General features: G+C 41.0%; 1 protein-coding gene across 2 annotated transcripts in view; it reads right to left on the reverse strand.

Annotated features, from left to right (window-relative positions):
- Positions 1–375: 375 nt before the first annotated feature.
- The window catches only part of Uba3 (Ubiquitin-like activating enzyme 3), a 75,554-nt gene continuing 51,553 nt past the window's right edge, over positions 376–24,376 (reverse strand). For both annotated transcript variants that reach the window (XM_075889553.1, XM_037425576.2), the window contains exons 7-15: positions 23,221–23,285; positions 19,253–19,387; positions 16,834–16,936; positions 12,542–12,655; positions 6,974–7,064; positions 5,341–5,422; positions 3,054–3,154; positions 1,453–1,571; positions 376–549 (exon numbers count right to left, since the gene is read on the reverse strand). In XM_075889553.1, coding sequence (XP_075745668.1) covers positions 449–549; positions 1,453–1,571; positions 3,054–3,154; positions 5,341–5,422; positions 6,974–7,064; positions 12,542–12,655; positions 16,834–16,936; positions 19,253–19,387; positions 23,221–23,285 — 911 coding nt within the window. In that variant the 3' untranslated portion in view covers positions 376–448. The remainder of the gene's footprint in view (positions 550–1,452; positions 1,572–3,053; positions 3,155–5,340; positions 5,423–6,973; positions 7,065–12,541; positions 12,656–16,833; positions 16,937–19,252; positions 19,388–23,220; positions 23,286–24,376) is intronic.

A 24,376-nucleotide genomic window follows, 5' to 3' on the forward strand; every position in this document is an offset into this window, starting at 1 on the left:
TTAACTTTTGCTAATGTAATTTCGTTCTCCTACAAAGATGCATATTCTTTTGGAAAGCTGATATTGCCACAATAAGAAGAATGCTATCGCCCTATTTTATGTTTGTAAACAGCGGTAGGCACCGTCAACACACTGAGGCGCTTGAAGCGATGCCGGGGTGCGCAGGCTCCACCCAGTTTAAAGCTAGTCACTGCCGTCTGTGATCACGTGACAACAAGCCCACCAGCTGCAAAGCTACCCCAAGTACAGCGCGCAGGAGAGCCTCCCCAGTGCGCTGTGCGCCGCGACGCTGCTACAAGTGCCTCATTGTGTCGATGGCACCTACTGGTGTTTACAAACGTGGAATAGGTCTATACAAGGAAACTATCCGAAAAGTCGAACTTTGACACTTTATTAAAAATTGAAAAAAAAAAACACTGCAACAATCACGCACAAGTTAAATATATCATCACTGTGGCTGTGGTTGCTTGAAGGCGATCTTGAAAACTACATACATAGGGTTTGTGACATCCACTACCAAGAGTTCTTGGCCGTCAACGAATCCCAGTTCTGGAAGCAGACAACACTCAGGTAAGCTTTACAAGTCAGAAACAGCTTGGCATATTATGTGCCCTCCTGTGTTTGATTACTGACAGTCACAGTGTGATTTCGTATTGTTTTATTATTTCCGTGACCACCCCATAACTTGCGGCCTAAGTTACCTTGTTTTTCTTCTTTCAATAATGCAAACGTACACGCAAATACGATACCAATGCACTTTTTTTTTCCTTTCACCTATTAAAATGCTGCACCTAACGCACTGGTGCATAGGGTGGTGCACGCTTTACAGGAGAACACCAAAGTCTACAAATGATAGGTCTGCCAACCTGCGGAAGGCCCACACAATTCTAAAATATACTTTGGTACACATGCAAATATTTCGTCTAGTCCCAGTGACTCCGATTGAAGAAAATCTTAGTGAGCATGAGTCCGAGTGAGTATTCTTGAGTAAAACATTGGTGAGTGTGAGTCAGAGGTATGTGTGAGCCTGAGTGGGCGCAATTTCTTGCCGACCTATATTTGTACTAAACGACAATAATCAATTTCATCGATTGTAGTGTCGAAAAAATGCATCTTCTTAAGTGCTACTCGACTACTGCATGTTGTCGATAAATTCTTACGGGTAAAAGTTTTTGTAATGATGTTGGTGATTTCTTTTTTACAGCATGTGTAGGGGTGCACGCGTGCTCACTTCCTTATCATCAATAAAATGTGATGTGCGTTCACAATTGCTCGTCTTCCTTCTTCACGTCGTTGTCTGCTCTGAGACACTGAGAAAATTTCCTATCACGTACTGTTGCCATTTCTCAATATGATTCAAATGACACTGTACACTAATATAAATCTCAACTAGCGTACATGCAGGTCAGTTTGATCGCTTAAAAAATAGAGTAAACTTCTTTCTCTCCTCACCTTTGAGAGTTTTCTTGAGATTTTCTTTCGTCTGTTTCTCGATGTTGGGCACAGTAGGCATGTACAGGGTTTTACTGCGTCCATCAATTGTAGTTGTCATGCCTGGAGACTTCATTTGACTGTGGGACCAATACATTTTGAATGTTAAAGAAAGCGTGAAGAAAGCGCGTGCATGCAGCAATAAAGCCATGCACAAACTAGGCTTGTGCGAATATTCTATTGCTTCAAATATTCGAACGAATAATACAGTATTCAAATTCGCTTTGAGTCGGATTTGAATTATAAAAATTTTTGAAGTATTCGAAACAAGCGAATAAATGTACATTAGTCCGCATGTACTTTCCTGTAAAAATAATTTCACAGCATATAAATGGTGCTAAACGACAAAGACACGTATACAAAAAAAATCTGCCCTACCATAAAGCCCACCTTCAAGGTTGAATGAAGATTTCACCCTCATATCAATAAATTTTTGAAGCTTAAAAGCTTGTTATACCGACTTATATGCTCTACATATATAGCAAATTTTAAAACGTAATGTAATTTACAGCTCATCACTTGCATTCCACCGAAAGTCAAATTATGCTATTATTCAAAGTTGTTTACACTTCCTTTGAAGCAAAAAAATGGCACTCACACAGGCTTTGTTTCAATTTAAAAAAATATCTAGCAGGTTAGTTAGATCATGACAAATATGCCCATTTTTCTTAATGTTGTGCGATATATAGACTATTCCAAATTATTCGACAAAAATCACTATTCACTTCGAACCTTAAGTTCACTATTCGTGCAAGCCTAGCCAAGCCTAGCACAAATACACGGTGTCCGAGTCGTTAATGTCTCTGGGAGACATACGTTAGGAACCTAAACTATAACCTGTAGTTATATTAACACCACACAGTCCCCAAATCTCGTATCAAAGAAAATTCTTTTACATAAATTAACTCATTTTTTTTCGTACTGCCATTTCGTGCTAACGTTCCTGCAGCACTCTCTGTGCAAAAACAAGACCTTAGGCAACTATATACCTTTGCACAAAAGGTCGCATTTCAACTTAACCACTTTCTAATACAAGAAGCGAATTGAGTGCATGGACTTCTATATATTGAGGTTCAATTCTATTAACAAAGTCTTCACAATGTTTCACCGATGTGCAAGCAATCTAGGATGGACGTATATTGCTCTGTTGACACAATTATGATTGCATCAGCTTATTGATGCTTTCTGCCACTTGCTCCGACATTCAATCGGCTGCTTTTTTGTAGTTACAACCCAGTTCAGTGTGACATTTGTGCGCCATCATCACCTGAGCACACAATACACACTGAGGAAGTGTGTTGCAGAATTTCCGTGCAACTTTCAGCTCTGTATACAAAGATAACAAAACTAAGTGTAAATTACTTATGTAAGACTACGTTTCTAAAGTGGAAATAATGGAGGGAACACTAAGCAACAAGATTATTTCCAAACTGACAGCCTGTGAATACATATACATATCTTTCCTCATGACAGAACTAGTTACCGATTATTTTGATGCCACTTTACATTTGACACGTCTACGAACTGGTTTAATTAAAAGCCAATGCCTCAATGCAACTTACAAATCATGGCTATTGATCAAGTGGTCGTAGATTTCTTGCAGTTTGGTCTCTTCGGTAAAGTGAAGCGTGACGGTATTTTGACTGCAGGCGAGACACTTCTCCTGCGTAAAAATGTCGGCGTTAGCAGTGCGAACAAACTACAGCGTACAGTTATGATATGGCACGACTACGGAAAGTACGTAACTTGTAGAAGAGGATGGAACAAGAAAAAAAGCACGAGCTGCTGTCACAGAAACTTTGGCACTACGAAGCACAGATCTGCGGCTGCTCGTACTTCCAGAAAGGAGAGCCAAGGCACAGGAAGCATGCGACGAATTCCTCCAGCAACGCTTGTACTTGAGAAATTGAAGCAGAGATAGTCAGCACTCGTGTGTGTCATTCCTTTTCTTTGTGGGGCGTGTTCTGTGTTTGCGCTGTTAATTTTAAATGAGAGATATTACAAACTAGGCCCAAATGAGGTTTCACTGAAACTCTAAAAAGTTTTGTGGCAGTTTATTTGGGAGGCAATAAACACATTCAATGAAGCCATTTGATGAATACTTGGGAAAAATGCTTTAAGGCCCCTTTAACGGTACACAAAAAAAACAGAGAATAAATGAACCAAAATGACAAATTAAAAAAAATATGCAACAGGTACATCACTGTCAAATTCTTCCTACTGTTCAAGTGCCAGTGTAAAAAAAAAAGCACGTTAACGTACACTGTCCTCATACCCATATATATAAATATTAATGAATTTAGAAGACAAACCACTCACTAATCTATCTATACAACATGCCCTCAATCATGAAGCGTTCCTGTAATGAGTAGGGCCACATCACTTAATGACTAAAAAGACAAACAGAATGAAATGTGGAGCAGTAAGGAATATTAACAACAAATTATAAATGTAGAAAGAAATAGATATAAACAAAATGAAATAAAGTGAAAAAGTTGTAAATAGAGTGAAATGTATTAAGTTAAAAAATATACCGTATTTACTCACGTAATCAACGCAAACTTTTTTTTTAGAAAAATCGGAGCAAAGTTGGGGGGTGCATTTATTGTGCGGGGTAAATTTTAAGAAAACTTTTTTGGGAAGAGCAAAAAATGTGGCACTACAAAAAAAATTAGGTTGCTTAGCTTTTCGCAATCGACATATGCATACACTGTTTGGAAACAGCTTCTTTGTTGCACTTTACTCGTCTTCAGTGGTTGATGGCACTATCTTCTGCAAGCTGTCTCCGTCCGCCCATGCCATAAAAGCGTTTTGCGGCTATCATTTCTTGCAATTGTTTAACCACAATGTCTGCTGTGATCTCGTGGGGCATTCAAAAGTGTGGTCTACGACGCTAGGACGCACTTTGCCATCTCTGCGGCAACCTCACACGACGATCGTGATGACGCTGTTAACATTGTAGCAAGTAACCAGCATTGCAGCAAGCTGCCCCTGAAGCGTCAAAACAAACTGTCGATAACAAGATTAACGACAAAATACGGCCGCCACCTCACTTCTACATGAGAAGTTCTTCTTCGCTCAGATAATAAGGTTCGCTCAGATAATAAGCGAAGCGAGAATAAGGGTTGCTACCAAGTTGCGAAAATCGTCACGATCTTTTCTGAGCGACAAGCAATTTTTTTCTGATTTTCCAGAAACCTGCGACGCAATAGCGACAAATGACCCTTCACAACAGCAAATCCTGTCGTGATTGCTCGAAAATCGCGTGCGCATGGTTAGAACCGATCGTCGATTAACGCGAGCAGCTTCGTGACCTTCGCTCGCTGCGTGCTTATCAGCTGCGATGTCTACACTCGCACCGTCCGTGAACCCTGCTGTGGCATACAGATAAGACGGGGGACGTTTTGTGCATAGATTTAAAAAAAAATAATACGGCATGCAGCAACTGGCGAAGGGGGGGAGGAAGCGAGCCGAGGTGGCGGGGGGGGGGGGGGGGGTCGATGAAATAATAAAAACTGGAAGAGATCCAACGGGTGAAGAGGCGCCAGGTGTCTGTTAGCGGAACTGAAGCAGAATAATGTATAGGGTGCATTTATTATGTGAAGCAGGGAAAAGAATCAAAATTTTGATGACTGAAGGTGAGGGTGCGCTTATTATGCGAGTGCGTTCATTATGCAAGTAAATACGATAAATGACAAATTATAAACCTAAAAAAATTATTATAGGAGAAAACAAATGCCAAAACAACATCATTACAACTACATTCTTGGGCTGACTACAGCAAACTAATAGGGAGTACAAACCACACAGCGGTTCTTGATATGACATAAAGAGAAGCGAGTACTCAACATTTCGTTCAGCTTCAAAGGTGTACGTGTAGATCCCATCGGTGTCATTGAATACCACATAGTTGTTCAACGGGTTGCAGCAGCTGGGAAAACAAATGGCACACAAAATAGGCTCACTCGATGGTGGAAAGATTATAAAATGCTTTTCTGGCAAAATCAGCGTAAGACAAAATACTACATGTCAATAAGGAATATCTTCAGTACCGAAAAATTTTCTTTTTTTTTTCTTCTGCTGGGACGTGGCTTTGTTATGACAAGGTATGAGAGAATTAATTCAGTGAAAAGCTAATTAGTGACTTCAAGTTGCGCGATGCCCTTCGAAATGGCATATAGGGTATCCCAGCTACTTAAAGCTAATTATTTATTCCCAGCAAATTAATTCATTGGTGAAGCTCATTAAATGAGGGGGCAAAAAGGTGATAGAAACTAGTGATGGAACAAGTGGCGTGCAGTTTTTTGTGCAAAGTGATGAATTTTTCTATTAGCATTTGTTACCATACAGGCGAAAGTTATATACACAGGTTATTAATTAATTGCATCCATTACATACATAAATTGACCCCTTAACTGCTTTTTTTTTTAATTTCTAGTCAAAAGTGCCTATTTCTCTTATTGCTGATATTGAATCTGATTGTACTAAAAAGTAGCTAGTCAATGTTAAAAAAAATATTTTCCCCATATACTTAGTCAAATCAGCAGAATAAAGTTTATTTCTGAACAACACATAGGAAACCAGCTAACTGCTGCTAATAAAATTTAAAAACCTTATAAACCAAGCAGTTACAGACGCTACATCTTTCTTCACTTGTGTAGGATAAGCACCCTCGTGATATTTCGATCGGAAAGCTTCGGGGCTGCGTGAAAAATTTCAAAACGCGGAATAATGCACGGCGGTTTCACTGGCGGGAACTCACAATGTTTGCGTCCGAGCTGTTTTCATTACCACCTAAGCAGATACTGAATTTATTCTCATCGCTGTCTTCACTTCTGGGCACACAATAAATATCTTTACTCGAATTGTCATCACTATCGAGAATATCGCGAAAACGAATAGTTTTTTTTTTTTTTTTCGTGTTCACGGGCCAGCTGTACATGTGTCGCCGCCAACGCATGCTGTCTTTTCCAACAAAAACCACGCTCCTGCCACAGGAAAATAATAAATCCTTGAGAAAATGCGGCCATCTGGTGGATGACATGCAATGTAAGCTGTAAATGCACACTTTTCCACCTGAACGCTTGAGGGGAGTACCTATTTCGCAAGGACGAGTTCTACTCGTCCAAAGCAGTTTAGTGAGAGTGTGGGCGGGACAAGCTCTGCTCGTCCAAAGCAGTTAAGGGGTTAAGGGTACCAGATTCGAAAGTATCAAGCACCATTGTTTTTATTCCGCTAATACTTCTCAGTTATTTTTTTGCACATTTCAACATTGTGGCACAATGAACGAATAACAGTCAGAACAATGGAGTGAGTGCCTGCACTTCTCTCTCTCGCAGCAGCAGCAGCGCTCTGAGAGAAGGCTCTCAGAGTGGACACAATGCATAGTACAGTTAATTTCCCTCTGGCATGTTTCGAGCTGACCAGAAGAAAAACGCTTAGAATGAAGCACAACGATAAAAGAATGCGGTAGCAAGGTTACCTGGTAGCAATCTTAAAAACTTCATTCACACAGACTGCAGCGATCACTGCGTTGGTTGATGCCACAGCTGGTATAATCCTCTTAACCACACCTGCAGTGTCAACAAACACAAGGGAGAAACAATGTGACGGATATTAATGCATAATTATCCGCTTGTTAGCAAACAAGACGAAGTGCTTCGCACTATTACAGCCTCTATTTGTCAACGACAGTTTGTCTATGAGTAGTGTGCCTTTAGTCACTTCAGAGTAACTTTAGAGACTCAGAGCGAATCGGGCAGCCGACGTTGGTTGGACTGACTAAACGTGTATTCTACACATCGCAGGAACAAAAAACACAAGCATCGGATTGCCTGGCTCGTCATTCTGCGGCAACGCAGAATCATCAAGTGGACTACGTGCAGGCGCACCTGTGCCTCTGTTCCTGCAAGTGCCGACTGCTTCGGATCACGAGGCGTCGACAGTGACACTGCAAGCTGTTGGGCACGCCCCCATCGGCTATATAAAGAGGCAACCCCGGATAGACATCACTCAGAGCGGATCGGGCAGCCGACGTTGGTTGGACTGACTAACCGTGTATTCTACACATCGCAGGTAGGAGTCTGATCATTTGTGTAACTTAGCATAAATCCTCAGCACTCACGGCTACCGATCCGCCCTGAACTTGCATTTGTTTCATGACCCTGTCATTTTGTTGTTGCTATTTGTGAACAAAGTGTGAGCCAAAAAAAGAAAAATGAATGCCCTGACTGATTTCACCAATGCTTTGGGTGAAAAACCACCAAGTACTGTAAAGGAAATAGAGAAGGCAACGCAGGAGATGAACACGAAGCTTCTTGACGTTCTCTCTGCTATAAAAACAGACGTGAACAATACTGATTCATTGTACACAAAGCTTCTTGACGTTCTCTCTGCTATCAAAACAGACGTGAACAATACTGATTCATTGTACAATGCTATTAAGGCAGAATTGAAATCCCTCAGGGCATCTGTCAGCTTCGCTAGTGACACCTTTGACGAACTAAAGACTGGAATAAAGTTGCTGCGTAAGGAACTGAACGAGGCGAGAAATCGAAGCATGGAGTGTCAGAAAGAAAACATGGAAATTAAAAAAGAATTAAGAGATACAAGAAAACAGTTGATAGATCTACAGCAATACTCGAAACGGAACAACATTGAACTGAAAGGCATTCCCTATGTTGAGAAGGAAAACATGGAGATTGTGGAAAAAATTGCCGACTGTTTGCTTGTTCAGGTCAGCGCCAAAGATATTGATGTTGTTCACCGAGTGCCGACGAAGGGAAACAATGTCCAAATATTGTCGTTAAGTTCTTGTCTCGCTTCAAACGTGATCTAATAGTAAAGTTAGCAAGAAAGAACAGGCTTAACGCGTCAACTCTTGGTTTCGGTACAAATCAACCTGAGTTCGTGAACGAACATCTGTGTCCTGAAAATAAGGTTCTATTAGGTAAGGCTATACAGAGAAAGAAAGATAAGAACTGGAGATTCGTCTGGGTTTCCGAAGAGAAAATCCTTGCTAAGAAGTCTGAGAACTCGTGGTAGTTCACATTCCATGCGAGGATGATTTGGCAAAACTAGTGTAGCTGCTCTTCTTGCTCACTTGCCACAAGAATTTTCAGAGAAATGGCTGTCGCGATAGCTCAAGTAGATCAGCTCATAGATAAGAAATACACCAACATATTCCACTGCAATATCCGCAGTATAAAGAAAAATCTGAATTTGCTTCTTGCTTTCTTATATAAACATACAAACCACTTTGATGTGCTAGCAACTACAGAAACATGGTTGAAAAAAGAAGAGAATGTCAACATTCCCGGATGCGAAACCATATCGCATCAGCGAGACTCGTGTTCATGTGGTGGTGAAGTGGCGTTGTTTGTAAAAAAAGGCTGCGCATATACAGTTATATCCTTCCTGAACCAGAGCTCTCCCGATCTAGAAGCACTTTTTACCAGAGTCCACTGTTTTGGCATAATTGGCATGGTTTACCGTCCACCTGATTCCAATCAGCGCATTTCCTCGATAGGATGGAAGAAGTTCTTTTCTGTCTTTCAACTAAGTACCAGAACCGAGCAGTCATCATTGGGGATATGAACATAGACACCGCAAACACTAGTTACACTCATTACACACAATCGGTTAGTTCATTCAATTTTTGTAATCTCATACATACCCCTACGAGAGGAACCAGTACGTCGGCAACAACGATTGATCACATCTTAACTAACGTATAATCGAAAGTAAATGCTGGTGTTTATAATGAACCGATAGCAGATCACCTTTCTACCTTTGTTTCCTTAAAGAAAACTCCAAACAAGAATGCACAATTTTTCAGCAATACAAGCAAAATCAATTCCAACTTATTACGGAATCACATTCTCTCCATCGAATTTGAAACATTGTATGACGATGACGCCAACATTGAATTATAAAACATAACAAAAGCCCTTCGCCATGCCATTGAATGCAGTCGTTCAAACGTGTCCGCACGCTCATATAACACCCCGCTAACTCCTTGGATGACAACAGAGATCCTTGCATTGCTGAAGAAGAAAGACTTCTGGTACCACAAGTGGAGACAGCACAAAGAAAATAAATATTATTTGGGTCAATTCAAATTGTTAAGAAATCAATCTGTGAATCTAATGAGGCAACAAAAAAAGGTCTATTATTCTCGACTCATTTTCCAAGCACAAGGCGATTCAAAGAAAACATGGCAAATTGTAAAAGAAGTTGTCAGTAAACAACCAACACAGCGTGTATCACCTGATGTAGTCGATGCGCGTATACTTGATACATTTAATATATTCTTTACTGAAATCGGCTCTACCTTAGCCGCAAAATTCTCTTGTAGAGAAATTTCAACCTCCTTAACAAATACGTTTGCTCTTCACTAAATCAGTGAGGATGAAATTCAAGACACCGTTGCCAATGTAAGCACGAGCAAAGCCAGTGGAATAGATGGTATTACTGCTCGCTTAGTGAAAGATAACATTGATATTTTGAGTTCCATCCTGTGCCACGTATTTAACCATTGCTTGCGTACATCGACGTACCCATCTTGTTAAAAAAACGCCAAAGTTGTGCCGGTATATAAAGAGGGCAATCGCTCTGATCCTTCAAGCTATCGGCCCATATCTGTGTTAAGCATAATAAACACCATATTGGAAAAGATTCTTGGAAAAGGAATGCACCTATTCTTAGAAAAATATAATGCTTTTTGCCCGGAGCAGCATGGATTTAGATCACACCATTCCACATCAACAGCTGTGTTATCGTTATCACAGAAGATTAACAAGGCACTGCACAACAACCTTCTTGTGGCAGTTGTCTTCGTTGATTTAAAAAAGGCATTCGATACCGTCGACCATAATATTCTGCTTATGAAATTAAAACACTATGGATTCCGCGGCAAAGTTTTTAGCCTCCTTTCTAACTACATTGATCGACGTCATCAAATGGTCAACATGCAAGATCTTATGTCATCATTATTAAACATAAAGACAGGGGTACCTCAGGGGTCGGTCCTGGGGCCACTGTTATTCTCACTATACGTAAATGATTTGCCATGCATACTCAAATCAGCCGAGATGCTAATGTACGCTGATGACACAGCTTTAATAGTTACTGCCGATAACATAGCCGATCTAGAATGTAGAGGTAATGAAGAACTAGAAAATATTACCAAGTGGTTTACAGTGAACAAATTAACACTCAATGCAAAGAAAACCAAATACACCATTTTTCACTCCCGTTACCGAAATGTAAACTGTGAGTCATTTCGACTTACAATGAACAACTGCCAACTTGAGGATGTAAAAGAATTTAAATATCTCGGTGTAGTGTTCGACAGCCAATTACACTGGAAAAAACAAAGTAATTCTGTTTGTACTAAGCTAGCATTTGGCTGCAGTATGCTACTGGCTGCTAGAAATTATTTTAGCAGAAATATTCTCAGAGTCCTTTATTTTTCGTTTGTTCATAGTCATCTATCATACTGCTTAGACTCATGGGGATGGACCTTTAAAACTTACCTTGATCCTATCCGAATATTACAAAAGCGTGCACTTAGAATAATAGATTATGCGGCATATAATCAACCCAGTGCGTCTTTGTTTCACAAGTTGAATATTCTACCTTTTGATTACTTATGTCAGCATAAAATCGCAGTTACCATCAATAATGTTATTGCACAAAGTGTACCTTTCGATGTATCTACCTTTTCTTCCTTGTCCCGCGTCACTAGATGCATGACATTGCGGAATTTTAATCTTCCACCTACTAAAAACGTGTATGGTGAACGCTTACTACAGTTCGTAGGAGCTAAAGTGTGGAATAACACACCACTTCAGATTAAAGATTCTAAGGCTTTCTCGAGCGCACTCAAAAAATATTTGCTACATGTAGATCAATAGTAATGACCATGTACTAAGCCTTACACATAGTTTGATGTTTTGTCTTTTCTTGATTATTTGATTATTTATGAACAAAGTGCAACAATGTGTTCTATATACATTTCTGAGCATTTACTTCACCTTAAATTCTAATGATATCTTCTTGTATTTTTGTTCGATTTATGAAAAATCAACGTTTTTTGATGTTCTGATTTTTTTATATACAATTTGTATTCTGCTTGTATACTTTCTCAAGTTAGACCCCCTACTAGCCTATGGCTATGGGTCTAATCAGTGTTGTGAATTTCTCGAAATGTAGTCATAACAACCTCAATAAAATGAAAATAAAATGAAAATGAAATGAAAAAGAAAGTGCCTTTTAGTACCACGAAACCTGATGAGTACAAATCCTATGAGAGACCTGAAATTTGTTCGTATATAACAAAGCTCAGCCTAAACAGATCACGTTAAAATATAGTGCTTGATGACCAGTGCAACACCACATGCTAGCCTAGGCTTAACCGTGCATTGCTGAAGGGCATTGCCTGCAGGCTCGCGGCTTATTTTGCAGATGGTCAACACCAATTGCAAAAACTGGCTTGACTTGCAGAGGCTGGTCACTATCTCTATACTGTGTCACATTATGTCCATGTTTCAGTAACATGTTGAACCAGGAAGCAGCGCTATGCGAGAACTTTTGTTCAACATAGCTGCATGGCTGTTCTTAGAGTCCAAACTGTTTAATTACTTAATTTTGCACTGAAATGTCAGAGCTAGTACAATCATTCCCAATAGTGGGGTTGACCGATTTTCTAACTTTTGAGCAGCTTTAGCGCAGACAACGTTCCTAAAGGCTGCTATGTACTGTTATAAAACATTATGAAATATACTCAAACGCCAATATAATGAACCCAGATGTAAGAAAATATCGGGCATAACGACGTAAATGAAAAATAGTCTTTCAATAGATATAGTGTAAGGAATAAACATTTAAAATGAATTTTTGGATATAGCGAACTTATTTTCATATAAGATGCAACTTTGTTATAACGAGGTTTGGGTGTAGTAGGTTTAGGTATCGCCAGAAAGGATGACTTGTGCTTAAGTCTAGTGTCACCACAAAGAAAATGCCTGAGGGATCAAAATAAACTTGCCTTGTGTAAGCCTGTAGGTAACTCCACTGATGTTGTACTCGCTGGCACGCTCTGTTGCCTTCTCGTGGATCCATTGGATGTGATCAGGATTGTCACCGTCGATGGCAGTCTCCTCTGGTTATACGAAGCAGAGGAGAACAAGAACAAAAAGTGTTCAGTAAGACCTCAGTGAAACTGACTTCGTGGGGTTGTGTGAAGCATCTTGTCACCCAGACTTCGTACCATGAAAATACTCACAAAATAAAGAAAGAATTCTTTTTTATAGCAAAAAAAATTTTCAATTCCTACGTTTCCTTTTTGCCCAAATTTTCATCGAGTGCCTTCCAGATGGCGTAAATATATGTGTGCACGTGACTTGACGGAAGTTTTCACACACCACTGCGTGGTTCAGCATGTAGTATGCGATGAATTTCAGCAGCCGCTACTGCCATGGTTGTCAGTGCTGCAGACCTTGTTGTCTTCTTTCCCGCTGGCCCCCATCAAGCTCATACTACGTTTTGCCCATCATGGCTGCTGCAGCGGTTTTCATTTTCTTCCTCGCTGGCCAAAGCAACAGGTTGCAATATGGAAAGGCCTTTGACGACCTTCTCTATGATGAGCAAACCACAAGTCAAAAGGTCACCCTGAGCAATGACGAAATCACCACTGGCATTAGTAACTTCACCATTGCTACAATTGTCAATTCCAACTGCTACACTCACTTCCGCTATCATCGTCTCTTTAAACCACGTTAACAAGCCTTCCTCGAGCTGTGCATGATGTTGCTTCCTCAGCATTGAAACAAAGATGTTGAGGATTTTTCGTTATTCTATTCACACAGACCAACAATCGTACACAGGGTTGACGATGCTAAACCTCAATCCTTGGCGAGGCCGGTCAGTTTTATCTTCGTCACCTTGTTCTGCATTATGCAGGATGTCCAGTTTCTTTTCAATGACAGATGCTCTTGCTTTCCTGCCTTATCAACAACGCATAGATCTAACTCCTAATACAAACAGCCCGCTCATCTAATAATAATAATACTTCGAGCTTAACGCCCCAAACCACCATAAGATTACGGATGATGCCGTACAAAGGGCCCTGGAAATTTTGACCATCTAGTGTTCTTTAAAGTGCGCCTAAATATATAAGTACACGGGCCCCAAGCATTTTCGCCTCCACTGAAAATGCGACCGTCGCAGCTAAGAGGATTCGATCAGGACACGTGCGGGTCAGCAGTCGAGCCCTAAGCACGATACCATCGTGACGAGTTGTGCCAGCTCATCTGCACCGTAGCATGCAACAGTGGCTTGCTCACCTCTGCTGTAGCACCTGTACCACCGAAAGTGCCGTAAAGTGTTTGAGCCAGTCGATATTTTCTGTACTGTATACAGTGTATTTCAGCCAGGGCTAGTATTATTCAATTGTAGAACTGAAATCTGTATCATTCATGATCGCATCACCCAATCTTTGCTATGTTTCACTGGAAAGTATTTCTTTTCTCCCAAGAGTACCAATTTACTGGCTAAACACAACCTTCTGGTTAACACCATCTATGTAGAAAAAGTTGCCTAAGCCTTCTTTTACAGTAAAACCTCATTATTACGTACCTGCCAGGCACGGCGGCATAGCTACAAACTAAACGTACTACATATTAACCACCAGCTACAAATTTGCATCTCTGGATGTGCAACATCGCCGCCAACCAAGAAATAAATGCAGTGCCACAGAAAGCGTTGCCTAAAGGGCTCACCACAAGGCCGTTCCTTTCTTTTTGCCACAAAGCCGAACAGATTTTGTCACTCCCGCCCAACCATGTGATAGCAAGGGGTGGCGACGCCAAAGAGCATTTATAAACTACTGCGAGTTCTGGGATATGCAGCACAGTAGAGCGACGGAACGGTCACAATCGGCTGTCCGCGATACGTGTGTTCCGCGATCTGCTTCTAAGTGAAAACTTATAGTTTCTTTGAAATGCAGCACTGCCACAGAGAGTCAAAGAGTCTACTGGCTAGTTCCGTGCAGCGCTTCACCTAATTTGTGCACACCGTGTCTACAGATCCGCTTGCTGTAGAAAAAGCCCACTCTGCGTCTCTGTGCTCAGGTGCAGCAAGTAGCCTGTTGGGCTAACGCGATGATGATGAGCTAAATGACGCTCCAGCAATCGTGGCAGTGCACGAAGGTGCTTTTGGGCTGCTTACATAAATGTGCAGTATGGCTAAAACAGCACTACGCTTGCTGTATTGTGCGCATGTTAGCATCAATGCAGCAAGGTTTCTTGGTGCTCGCGACACGTAATGCTATACTCTGCAACAGCAAGCTGCTTGTGTTTCTGCAAGGCATTGCGCACTTGAACACGGTCCCCCGTAACGAGGCGGCAGTGACCGGCGGTCCAGTGCAATCAGGTAGCCCCCTATTAAACGCATGCAGGAGGCTCAGTAAATGGCACTACGTCACACACATTCCCTAGCAGATAGCCAGGGATGCCTGCTGTGATGAGGCTTTTTGTCGACGATAAGTCGTATTGGCATGTTTGTTGGTGGTCGCCACCTCACCTTCGTTTCTTCCCCTATGATTACGTACCTGCAAAGGCATCGCAGCAGTCAAACGGAAGTCGCAACAGCTGATCTGCCAATCTACGAACTTTTCTAAACAACGAAGAACTGTTTGCGGCACATTGTAGTGTCTGCAAGTTTAGTTGCGCTGTAAATTTTTTATCGCAAAATGTTATCATGGTATGCAGTTAATATGCACAAACCAGCAGACAAAAGATGAACCATTTATGGCTTAGCCGATCTGCAAATGCATTAGTCTCTATGAGACTCGGTCAGTGATTCATTGCTACTACATTTTGACTGTTAGTGTGTTTAATGTGGGTACACACAAACAATGTTTCACATATAGTAATTAAGAAAAAGGCCCAAAAGTAAGGCAAAGGTCAAGACCACAACAGTAATAGTGCTGCTTTTACACAGTGTTATGGTTACTGGATAAGTAACAATGACATGCCAATTCTAAGACGCATCAATATAGGGCCAGAGTGGAATCTACAGCTCACATCAGTCTGTAGACTATACTACAAAAATTATACACACAATTTACAGTCATGCAGCTTTCCTCATCAAGCGTCACCTTTTCTGTCTCAAGCAATGCATCAAGGTCAGCACTCGGCCTTTAACTTCAAGCATTAGAACACGACTGTAAGCTTCCGCAATCTTGCCACCGTACTGTTGCACAACCCACCATATTTCAATAGCATTTATCAGGAATGAAGCCCCACAGACAGTGTGATGTTTTTTTACCTTTCTTGCACAAAAAAAAGAGATTAATTTTGAAACTGCATGTATGAACAAATAAATGCCGGGCAGAACCATTCACCAAAGTCATATTAGGTGCTGTCTTGCACCCCCTTCTCTCTGTTTTGTGCAATCATACTTCGTTATACGAGGTCTACCCTCCAAAATTGTTCTCAAGAAGTAGGAAAAGCCTTTTTTTTTTATCTACATGACATTTGCAACTTGGTAACCTCTTATCGTAAGCGTTCGAAAAGGAAGACCTGACACGTCACCCAATTCTTGAGCAAGATGCTTTATTATCTCCATGATGCAGGAACCTGTGAGTTCCTAAGCTCTTGTTGCAATGTACAATCATTAAACGTAGTGGCTGGAGCTGTTCAACAGCTGCACCAAAGAAACGAAAATCCCGAAACCATCACCACTGAAGCATTCCGCTCAAGCCGGGTTCCTTCAAAAGAAAGCTCTGATGACTAATTCAACTAGACCTTGGCCCAGCAACTGCATTCATTGTCACCATCATTCCAAATGATCGATTGCCGGTACCCAACCAATTGAACTATGAGGGCTGATATTTCCGGAAGACAACTTTCAACAATACCTCTATGAGATTTCATGAGACTAGCGCCAGACGCATTCAGCCATCTAATGGCCACAGCCGTATGGCCCAGTGCCTGCTGGAAAAAGTAAGCATGCCAGGAATGTTGTACTAAGCCAGATTGTGTGCCTAGTGGCAATTTTGTGAAATCTCACAAAAAGTGAGCAGTATTGTGGAAAGCGATTTTATAAGTGATAGCACGGATGCTAAAAAGCAGAGAATGGTTTATACTTTTGGGACATTCGCAGCATTTTCTTATTGCACAAGATTGCTTTGTAGGTTATGCAATCACTAATTGGTCTGATTGCTGCTATGCAATCGAAGCCCTATTCTTTTCACACATGTCATGACATATTTCACATATGACATATGTCACATATGTCAGTACTCCCCCAAAGTATGTTTGTAAAGCCAAAACTAACCTCCAAACGGCTTCTCCTTGGGCCACAAGAGAATCTTCACATATTCGATGCAATGCTCTGGCAGCCGTGGGGTGTGGGCTATCGTGCACAGCGGGAAGTTTACCTTAAAGAAAGCATAAATGGTATATAAGCCAGTGAACGTAACAATCTAAAAATCAGTCAGATAGACCCATCAAAGGGCACTGGGTTAAAACACATTTATATCATATACATAGAGATAAATATTTTATTAAACCTATTTGAGTGCATTATCGGTGATCCAACAATTTTAATCCGGAACTTTATGAGATGAACAGCGCTATCCCACTAGGTAGCCCAAGAAAAGTGCTTTTGCAATAACTTTTGACATTATTTCTATGACAAAACTGTCATATTTTCAATAAAACCTTAAGTAAAATTGGGCACAGGTGCTGTAGCTAAAATTTGTATGGTTACTGTTCTTCCTTATGTCCAAGTAAAAGAAAATTTTAATAAAAGTATGGTTTGCAGTTAAAGCACAGATACAATGTACCATTCCGTCAGAGCACAACATTAAATTGTCCGACTAATCTCAAAGCAATGCAAAGTAACAAACAAAAAGTAAGTTACACATCCTCTAATAAACTAACATTTAACAATTCATGTTTAACTAGAGTTGTTTTTCGAGTTTTTGTTCTATAGAGTCAAAATTAGGGGTGCAAGTCATAGAGAGAATGGGTTATATGCAAGAAAATACAGTATATGCATTTTCTTAAAGTAACAACCGTTTATTTAGACGATGTTTCGACAGGAGCCTCATCTTTTTCAAGGCATAATAATATTTACACATTTTCCATCTGTTCTTATAGCTTGTTGAGACAGGAGGGAAGGAGATAGAAGTGAAAGATGATAATAAACTAACATATAATAATTCATCTTTAACAAGAGTTGTTTTTTGTGTTTTTGTTCTAGAGAGTCAAAATTAGGGGTGCAAGTCATAGATAAAATGGGTTATATGCGATAAATGCGAGAAAATACAATATATGCATTTTAAACTTTCATTCCTGTTATACCTTTCACTCTTCTTGAAGGTTTTATTTCCATTTTTCGAAGTGCCTATGAAGATGCCTACTTTGCAGATATCTGTCACATTTAATAACAATTCCTCTTCAGTAAAATATGCTTTGAAAGAGAGCAATAGCCTCCTTAAGATTTACTCCACTGCTTGATAAACTAGAGCAATCTGTGTATTAGAAAAACTTTTCCTTAACACTGCAAAACAGTCAGTTTGCTATGCCAGCGAAGGAGCTGGACAGATATATGACATGATAGTGCAAAAAAATGAAACAAACACGTAAAAAAATCCATGTCTTTCACTTCTTTTTTTAGATAATTATCACACAAGGTGATAGCTGTACAAGACAAGTGGGGATGGCAGAAATGCTAGCCACTCACTCGCAGGCAACTAGCGACACTCTTATCATGCCACAAGTCGTGACGTTAAGGATAAGAAGCTGCAACAGGTACTGCCAAAGAACAAAGGTGGCGCATAGCACAGAGATAATACAACTGATGTAAAGACTGCGATTGCAAAAGCTGCGCACACAGTAGACACTCTCTAAGAGACATCTCACCTATACCAAAGTAATCTGCATCCACGAGAGCACAATGCTATTTAGATGTAATTCAATGCGTGGCTGTACAGCCTATTCCTGCTCTCTTATGTTCTACTTTATTACAAGGATTGCAGAGACATAATTAGTCAATAAATGGCCCGTCCCCTCGGTGAAACACTCGACACTCCGTTTATCTCACTCTGCGTAGAACTGGGTTGAACACTTTGTGTGCACCTAGAGCTCTTCTATTCTTCTTCTAGAGCTCTTCTAGCAAGAAGAACAACTTCCACATAAGAGTGAGCAGCAATGTGTTAACGGCCCAGTGTCTGTTCAATTATGTGCAGTACACCCTGAAAGCATCACCTTCATGCCTAAGTTATGATAAATTTCCTGGATTGCACCAACTTCATTACTGATTTTTATTTCGTTCTTGAGTTTTTCCCCTTCCTGTGTTGACATGTGTGCTCTAGCATGCTTTCCTGAGGTCTCGTGTGACGCGCAATGTGACCAACCAGTGGGCCATTCGGCATAACATTCAGGTGCACCGTGACCTACTGGCGTGTCACGCGCACCTGAAAGAGTTACCTACCCTTAGTGACCTTTACTCACTGGACTACTCTAGCAATGGCTACCTAAACAAGCTGAATTTCTGTATCCTAAAAGGAATAACATGAACAGCTGTAAGAGTGACTCGCCTATAGGATCAAGAAAGTGCCACAGAACTTCCAGTGCTCACTGATTTTATATTTATAGTTATTTTCACTGGTTATTCGAAGCAGACGACTAAATGCAGTATGGTATCAGTTTGTCAGCGCGGAAAATGGGGCAAAAGCACCACAACTCACCTGTGGTGGATACAGATCCAGTGTACAGTCGACACAAGCATTTATGCTGGGTAGAATAACACGGGCGTTACCCTTGAATCCTTCCGTTCCCCCATCAACCATTGGCACTATCGAGCCCTGATCCACCAGGCTCAGCTGTGTACGAAAGAAACAAACAGAAGTTTATAAAAACATCCCCAAGCATGACTACAAACATCAATAATAACACTAATATGTGTTGAAGTTTAAAGTCATGCAACCACAATATGAGCAAGAGGAAGAAGAAATTTTATTGCAAGAATCCGGAAGCCTCGGTGGTGTGCATCTCACACCTGGGTGTCAGCCAAGAGCCGTTGGGCCCTGGTGGTGCCCTTGGCCTGTCGGATTGCCCAGAGCTGTTCCTTTGGTTCTGAGCTGAGTAGCACGGTCTCTCACTGCTCATCCGTATCAATGGCGTGACCTTGTCGGACTGCCTTTGGAAAGGCCCACACAATGTGAGGTAGGTCATTATGAGACGACGCAGTCGAAGGCTCCGGAAATTTTGACGACCAGGGGTTCTTTAACACGCACCTAAATACATGTACAAGGGCTTCAAGAATTTTCGCTTCCGTCGAAAATGCGGCCGCCGTGGCTGGGCATCGATCCTTCGGCCTGTGGGCATGCAGTCGAGTACCATAACCCCTAGGCCACCGCGGTGGGCGAGTACCCAAATTATACACTATGATGTTGCAGCAACGAAAACATAAATGTGCCAGTGACTTGCATAGCCCGACAAACACAAGTCACACAAAAATTCAGAAGGACCTTAATGTAATTGGCCCACCTAACCTTCTGTCTTCCCCTAACCCGCTTGCCTTCTCTGAGAATCCAGTTAGTTGCCCTTAATGACCAGCGGTTATCCTGTCTACACGCTACATGCCCGGCCCATGTCCATTTCCTCTTCTTGATTTCAACTATGATAGCCTTAACCCCCGTTTGTTCCCTAATCTACTCTGCTCTCTTCTTGTCTCTTAAGGTTACACCTACCATTTTTCTTTCCATTGCTCGCGGCATACAAATGTATTAATGTGCAAATTCCTAAGCAAAGCCATCTGGGGCAGGGACTACGCAATAAAGCTTATTTCGTTGCTTACCCTTGAATGGGGATTGCAACTGAGATGACTGAACTCCAAAATGAACATCAAACCTCCCAGTGGAGCTGTGAATTACAATTCACACACACCAACAACAATATTTTTTTTTACAGCAAAAGCTGTAATGACATCACAACAAGGGTCACATGTGCCGTAGTTGTCCGCCGTTACCGGTGTTTGTCACCACTATCCCGCAAAATCAGAAAAAAAATAAGTAAATAATGGCACCAAGGAACCAATGGAATTCGATCCCTGGTCATCTGCGTGCCAGCCCAGTATTCTACTACTGAGCTACACCGGTGCTTTGAACTCCATTGCAAACTGACCATAGGCGGGCTTCGTGTCGGGAAAGGAATCACATTAATGTATGTAATAAAGCACTTTAGAACAGCTAAAGAATAACCAGGTGTCCCACAATGCGAGTCGCGTAACGAGTTGGGCCGTCGAATTATACAACAAATTACAATAGCGCTAGTCTTAATTCATCATCATCGTCAGCCACGGCATAAAAACAAACTGCACGAAATTCATTGCAAGTGTGTAGTGGGTACAACGCTTCTCCAAAGAATGACGAAGAATGGCATAAGGAATGCAGCTACTACTACAAAACAATTATGATGATTTATGGAGTAGTGGATACCCTGCAGGTGTGCGTGTAGCAGTTAGCCAGATAGTATTAAAAAAAAAAGCCTTGGAAGGCCGCTCTTCCAACTTTCACAGTGACAGTGCTACACGTTTCACGCAGGCCTGGCGATCTTTCTTTTTAAGAACATAGGCAGTCGACCCTTGTTAATTCAAACTCGAAGGGACCTCTGAGTTTTGTTTGAAATATCAAGAAGTTTGAATTATCAAAAACGGCGGGTGAGGTGACAATACACATTAGGATTAGGCATTGATCTGAAAATTTTTTAGGTGTTTTTAATCCCTAACTGCACGCAACGAACAGAAAGCAGAGCATAAAGTCCACAAGTTTATCGGCCATTTACTACTGATCAGACCTTTTGAATAAATTGTGAATTGCTAACTGCTTCTTTGCTACATGTGCCTTCAGCACAAAGCTCTCTACCAGTTGAAGCGCATCACGGTTTACCATGCAAGTGTTTCATTTCATACATTCGTTTACTAGGAAAGTATCTTCCCTTGAAGGCCTGAGCACTTATTTTTCATTTTTATACTGTTAAGATTATACACCTGAGCATGCAAATTTTTAAATAGTAGAGGGAAAGCAGCAGATATTTTCTGGTACGGAGCCACAAAAAGTTTGAATTGACCAAATGATGGAGTTTGAATAGACAGTTTGCAATAATCTGCAAGTCGGCTTACTTGTAAGGCTTATTTTCCAACCAAAAACTCGTTCACAGACCGCTTTTCTCGCTCATTGTGCAGCAAAAGCACGTGAGCACGCGAGTACAACACAATGAGCAAGAAAATCAGTCTGTGAACGAGAGTTTTTGGTTGAAGAAATCTTACAGGAAAGCCACCTTGCAGATTATTGCAAACTGTCCATTCGAGGGCATTGAAAGAAAAAAAGGCCAACTGAAAAATTGATTTTTGTTTGAAATAATCAAAAGTATGAATTATCAGAGTTTGAATTTACACAAGTCTACTGTAGACAAGTACAACCACCTAAACACTAAAATCTGTCTCACCACAGAAAAAAAAGCCAAGAGCCGCACAAGGCTGGGGAGTTCAACTGCATGTAATTCTAATAAATACCGATACAATTGTGCTAACCTAACCTACACTAGCCATGCATCATTGAGAACTCAGTCTACGAAGTTCAGTCAGTGCTAATCTGAAAGTTTCTTATGTATTACCCCGAAGTGAAATTCATGAACATGTTGAGACAATGTCATTCATTTAAGTCCCCTTGGCAGATTTTATAGTGCAGCTGGAAATTATACCCCTGTCACACGGCCACCACCAAACTCCGTTGAACACCGTCAACGCAAATCTCCCCTAGGGGGTTCGACGGAGAAGGAGTTGTGGCAGTGTCACACGGCAATGACAAGGTTGTAACAGTTACCGCGAGAGGGCTCAGCTAGTGAAGTTTAATTTTCGGAAAAGTATTCTAATTTCATCTCTATTGATTTTTTGTGAATCATCGTTATGCGGTTTTTACAAAAAAAGCACTATTAGGTAGGTATGCGACTAACAAACCATTAAAAATAAATTAAAATGAAAATGCATTTGCTAAATGTAGCGATGCTGCTAGTGACGCTGGCCACATTGTGCTTTTAGGTGCTTTGTTGTCTGTCTACATGCCCGGTACGAAAGTTCTTATGCTTCTATGCCTCGTGAGCGCACATTTTGTGTTCTTCAGCCATGAGTAACACAGTGGACGACGTGAGGAAGTGGTACGATATTGCGCGGGTAATGACGTTGGTCGGCTGGCGCCGGCCGGCCCGATTCGCGAGGCACGGTGTTGAGAGTAAGTGAACTTTGGTGGGCGTAAATATATGTAAACAAACACGCGTTGTGAATGAGTACTACAGCGAAAGAATGTTTAATATTGCCAAAAGTATTATTCTTTCACTGCGGCCATTTATGGCTCGAAATTGTTCTCTGACCTGCTGGGGACGAGGGTCGTCGTTTCGCTGCGTTGAACGTCCTTTGCAAAACGCTCCGTTTACCTTCATTTGTGTAAGGGTGGCCGTGTGACACGGACCGCATCTTCTTTGTCGTAAGGACGAGGGAGTTAAACGGTCTTTGCGGGTGCCCATGTGACAGGGGCATTAGTCCATTATTCAAGACTTGACCCTTGATTTCAACAACAAGATTACCGATAATCTGCATGCTATGAGTTGTGCAATTCGGGAAATAAAGGGATACCCAAGTAACTTTTGCTACACTCACCACCATGCCATTGGCCCAGCGCCGTGCTACGATGGAGTCAAGACCACAAAGGACGATGTGGAACTCTGCACAAAGAAGCAGAAGGCCAAAGATAAATGTAAGAAATTTCAGCATCTAAGAAACTCCATTTAATCATTTTCAGTGAACAATAAAACCATGAAGAGCCAAATTTCAGTACTAAAGCTACATCCAACATAATAAAACACTTGCTATGCATGATGTCATTTACAAATGCATGCGTAATCATCAAATTCTTATAACAACCGGAAAGAGACTGACTTCACTATAACCAACAATTGCCTATAAATCTATTCATGCTAACTATATGTTTACTATTCATATATACACGTTGAGGTTCTGCTGTACAACAATGATCAGAACCTCTAATTTATTATTATATTAAAGCTGCATTCAAATTAAACAAAGCCATGTGATGCATGTGTAATGGAGACCACGAATCTACATTCCAGAGGGAGCAAGCCATATGCACGAAATGTGTCGATATTTGGCAGCCATGTTCAAAGCAAATTTTATGCTTGCAATGGTTCATCGCATGTATACAACTCTACATGTAATGTTGTAAACATTGCAGAAATGTCTTTGTCAATTGTGGCAACCAAAACGTGTCTTCAGCAACTTCACACTCAAGCTGTATTCTATTTGCAAGTGCTCTGCTGTGGTCTCAACTAAAACATCAGGATCTTTTTTTCTCGACAAACAAAACATAATGCTGCTGCCAAAAAAGACAGAACTTCAGGGAAAGATGGAAGCATAAAGAGATGAAAAATTGCTGAGCACAAGGTATCGCGGAAGTCAAGGTCTCGACAAGCGATCTTGTGGGTCGAGGCTTCAGTTGTAGTCCTGAAGAAGATAAAACCGCTAGTGGAAACATTGGCTCTAGAGACACCCTGTATAGAAGATTTTTTTTTTCAATCTCTTCAATGCTGCTGCTAGTAGGTCAATTCATGGTATTAAAATACATTGAACAAACTCTTTCATTTGATGAAACTTATTACACAACTTCAGCAAAGAAAACTTTGTTCCTCTTGAAAATAACATTACATTACAGACTTATGCATCGGTCAGTTTACAAAATTTGAGCTCCATTTCTGACACCAACCAAGATCAGTGGATGCTGCTAATGTAAAAAAAATTG

This window comes from Rhipicephalus microplus, chromosome 3, assembly GCF_043290135.1.
Source record: "Rhipicephalus microplus isolate Deutch F79 chromosome 3, USDA_Rmic, whole genome shotgun sequence".
NCBI lineage: Eukaryota > Metazoa > Arthropoda > Arachnida > Ixodida > Ixodidae > Rhipicephalus > Rhipicephalus microplus.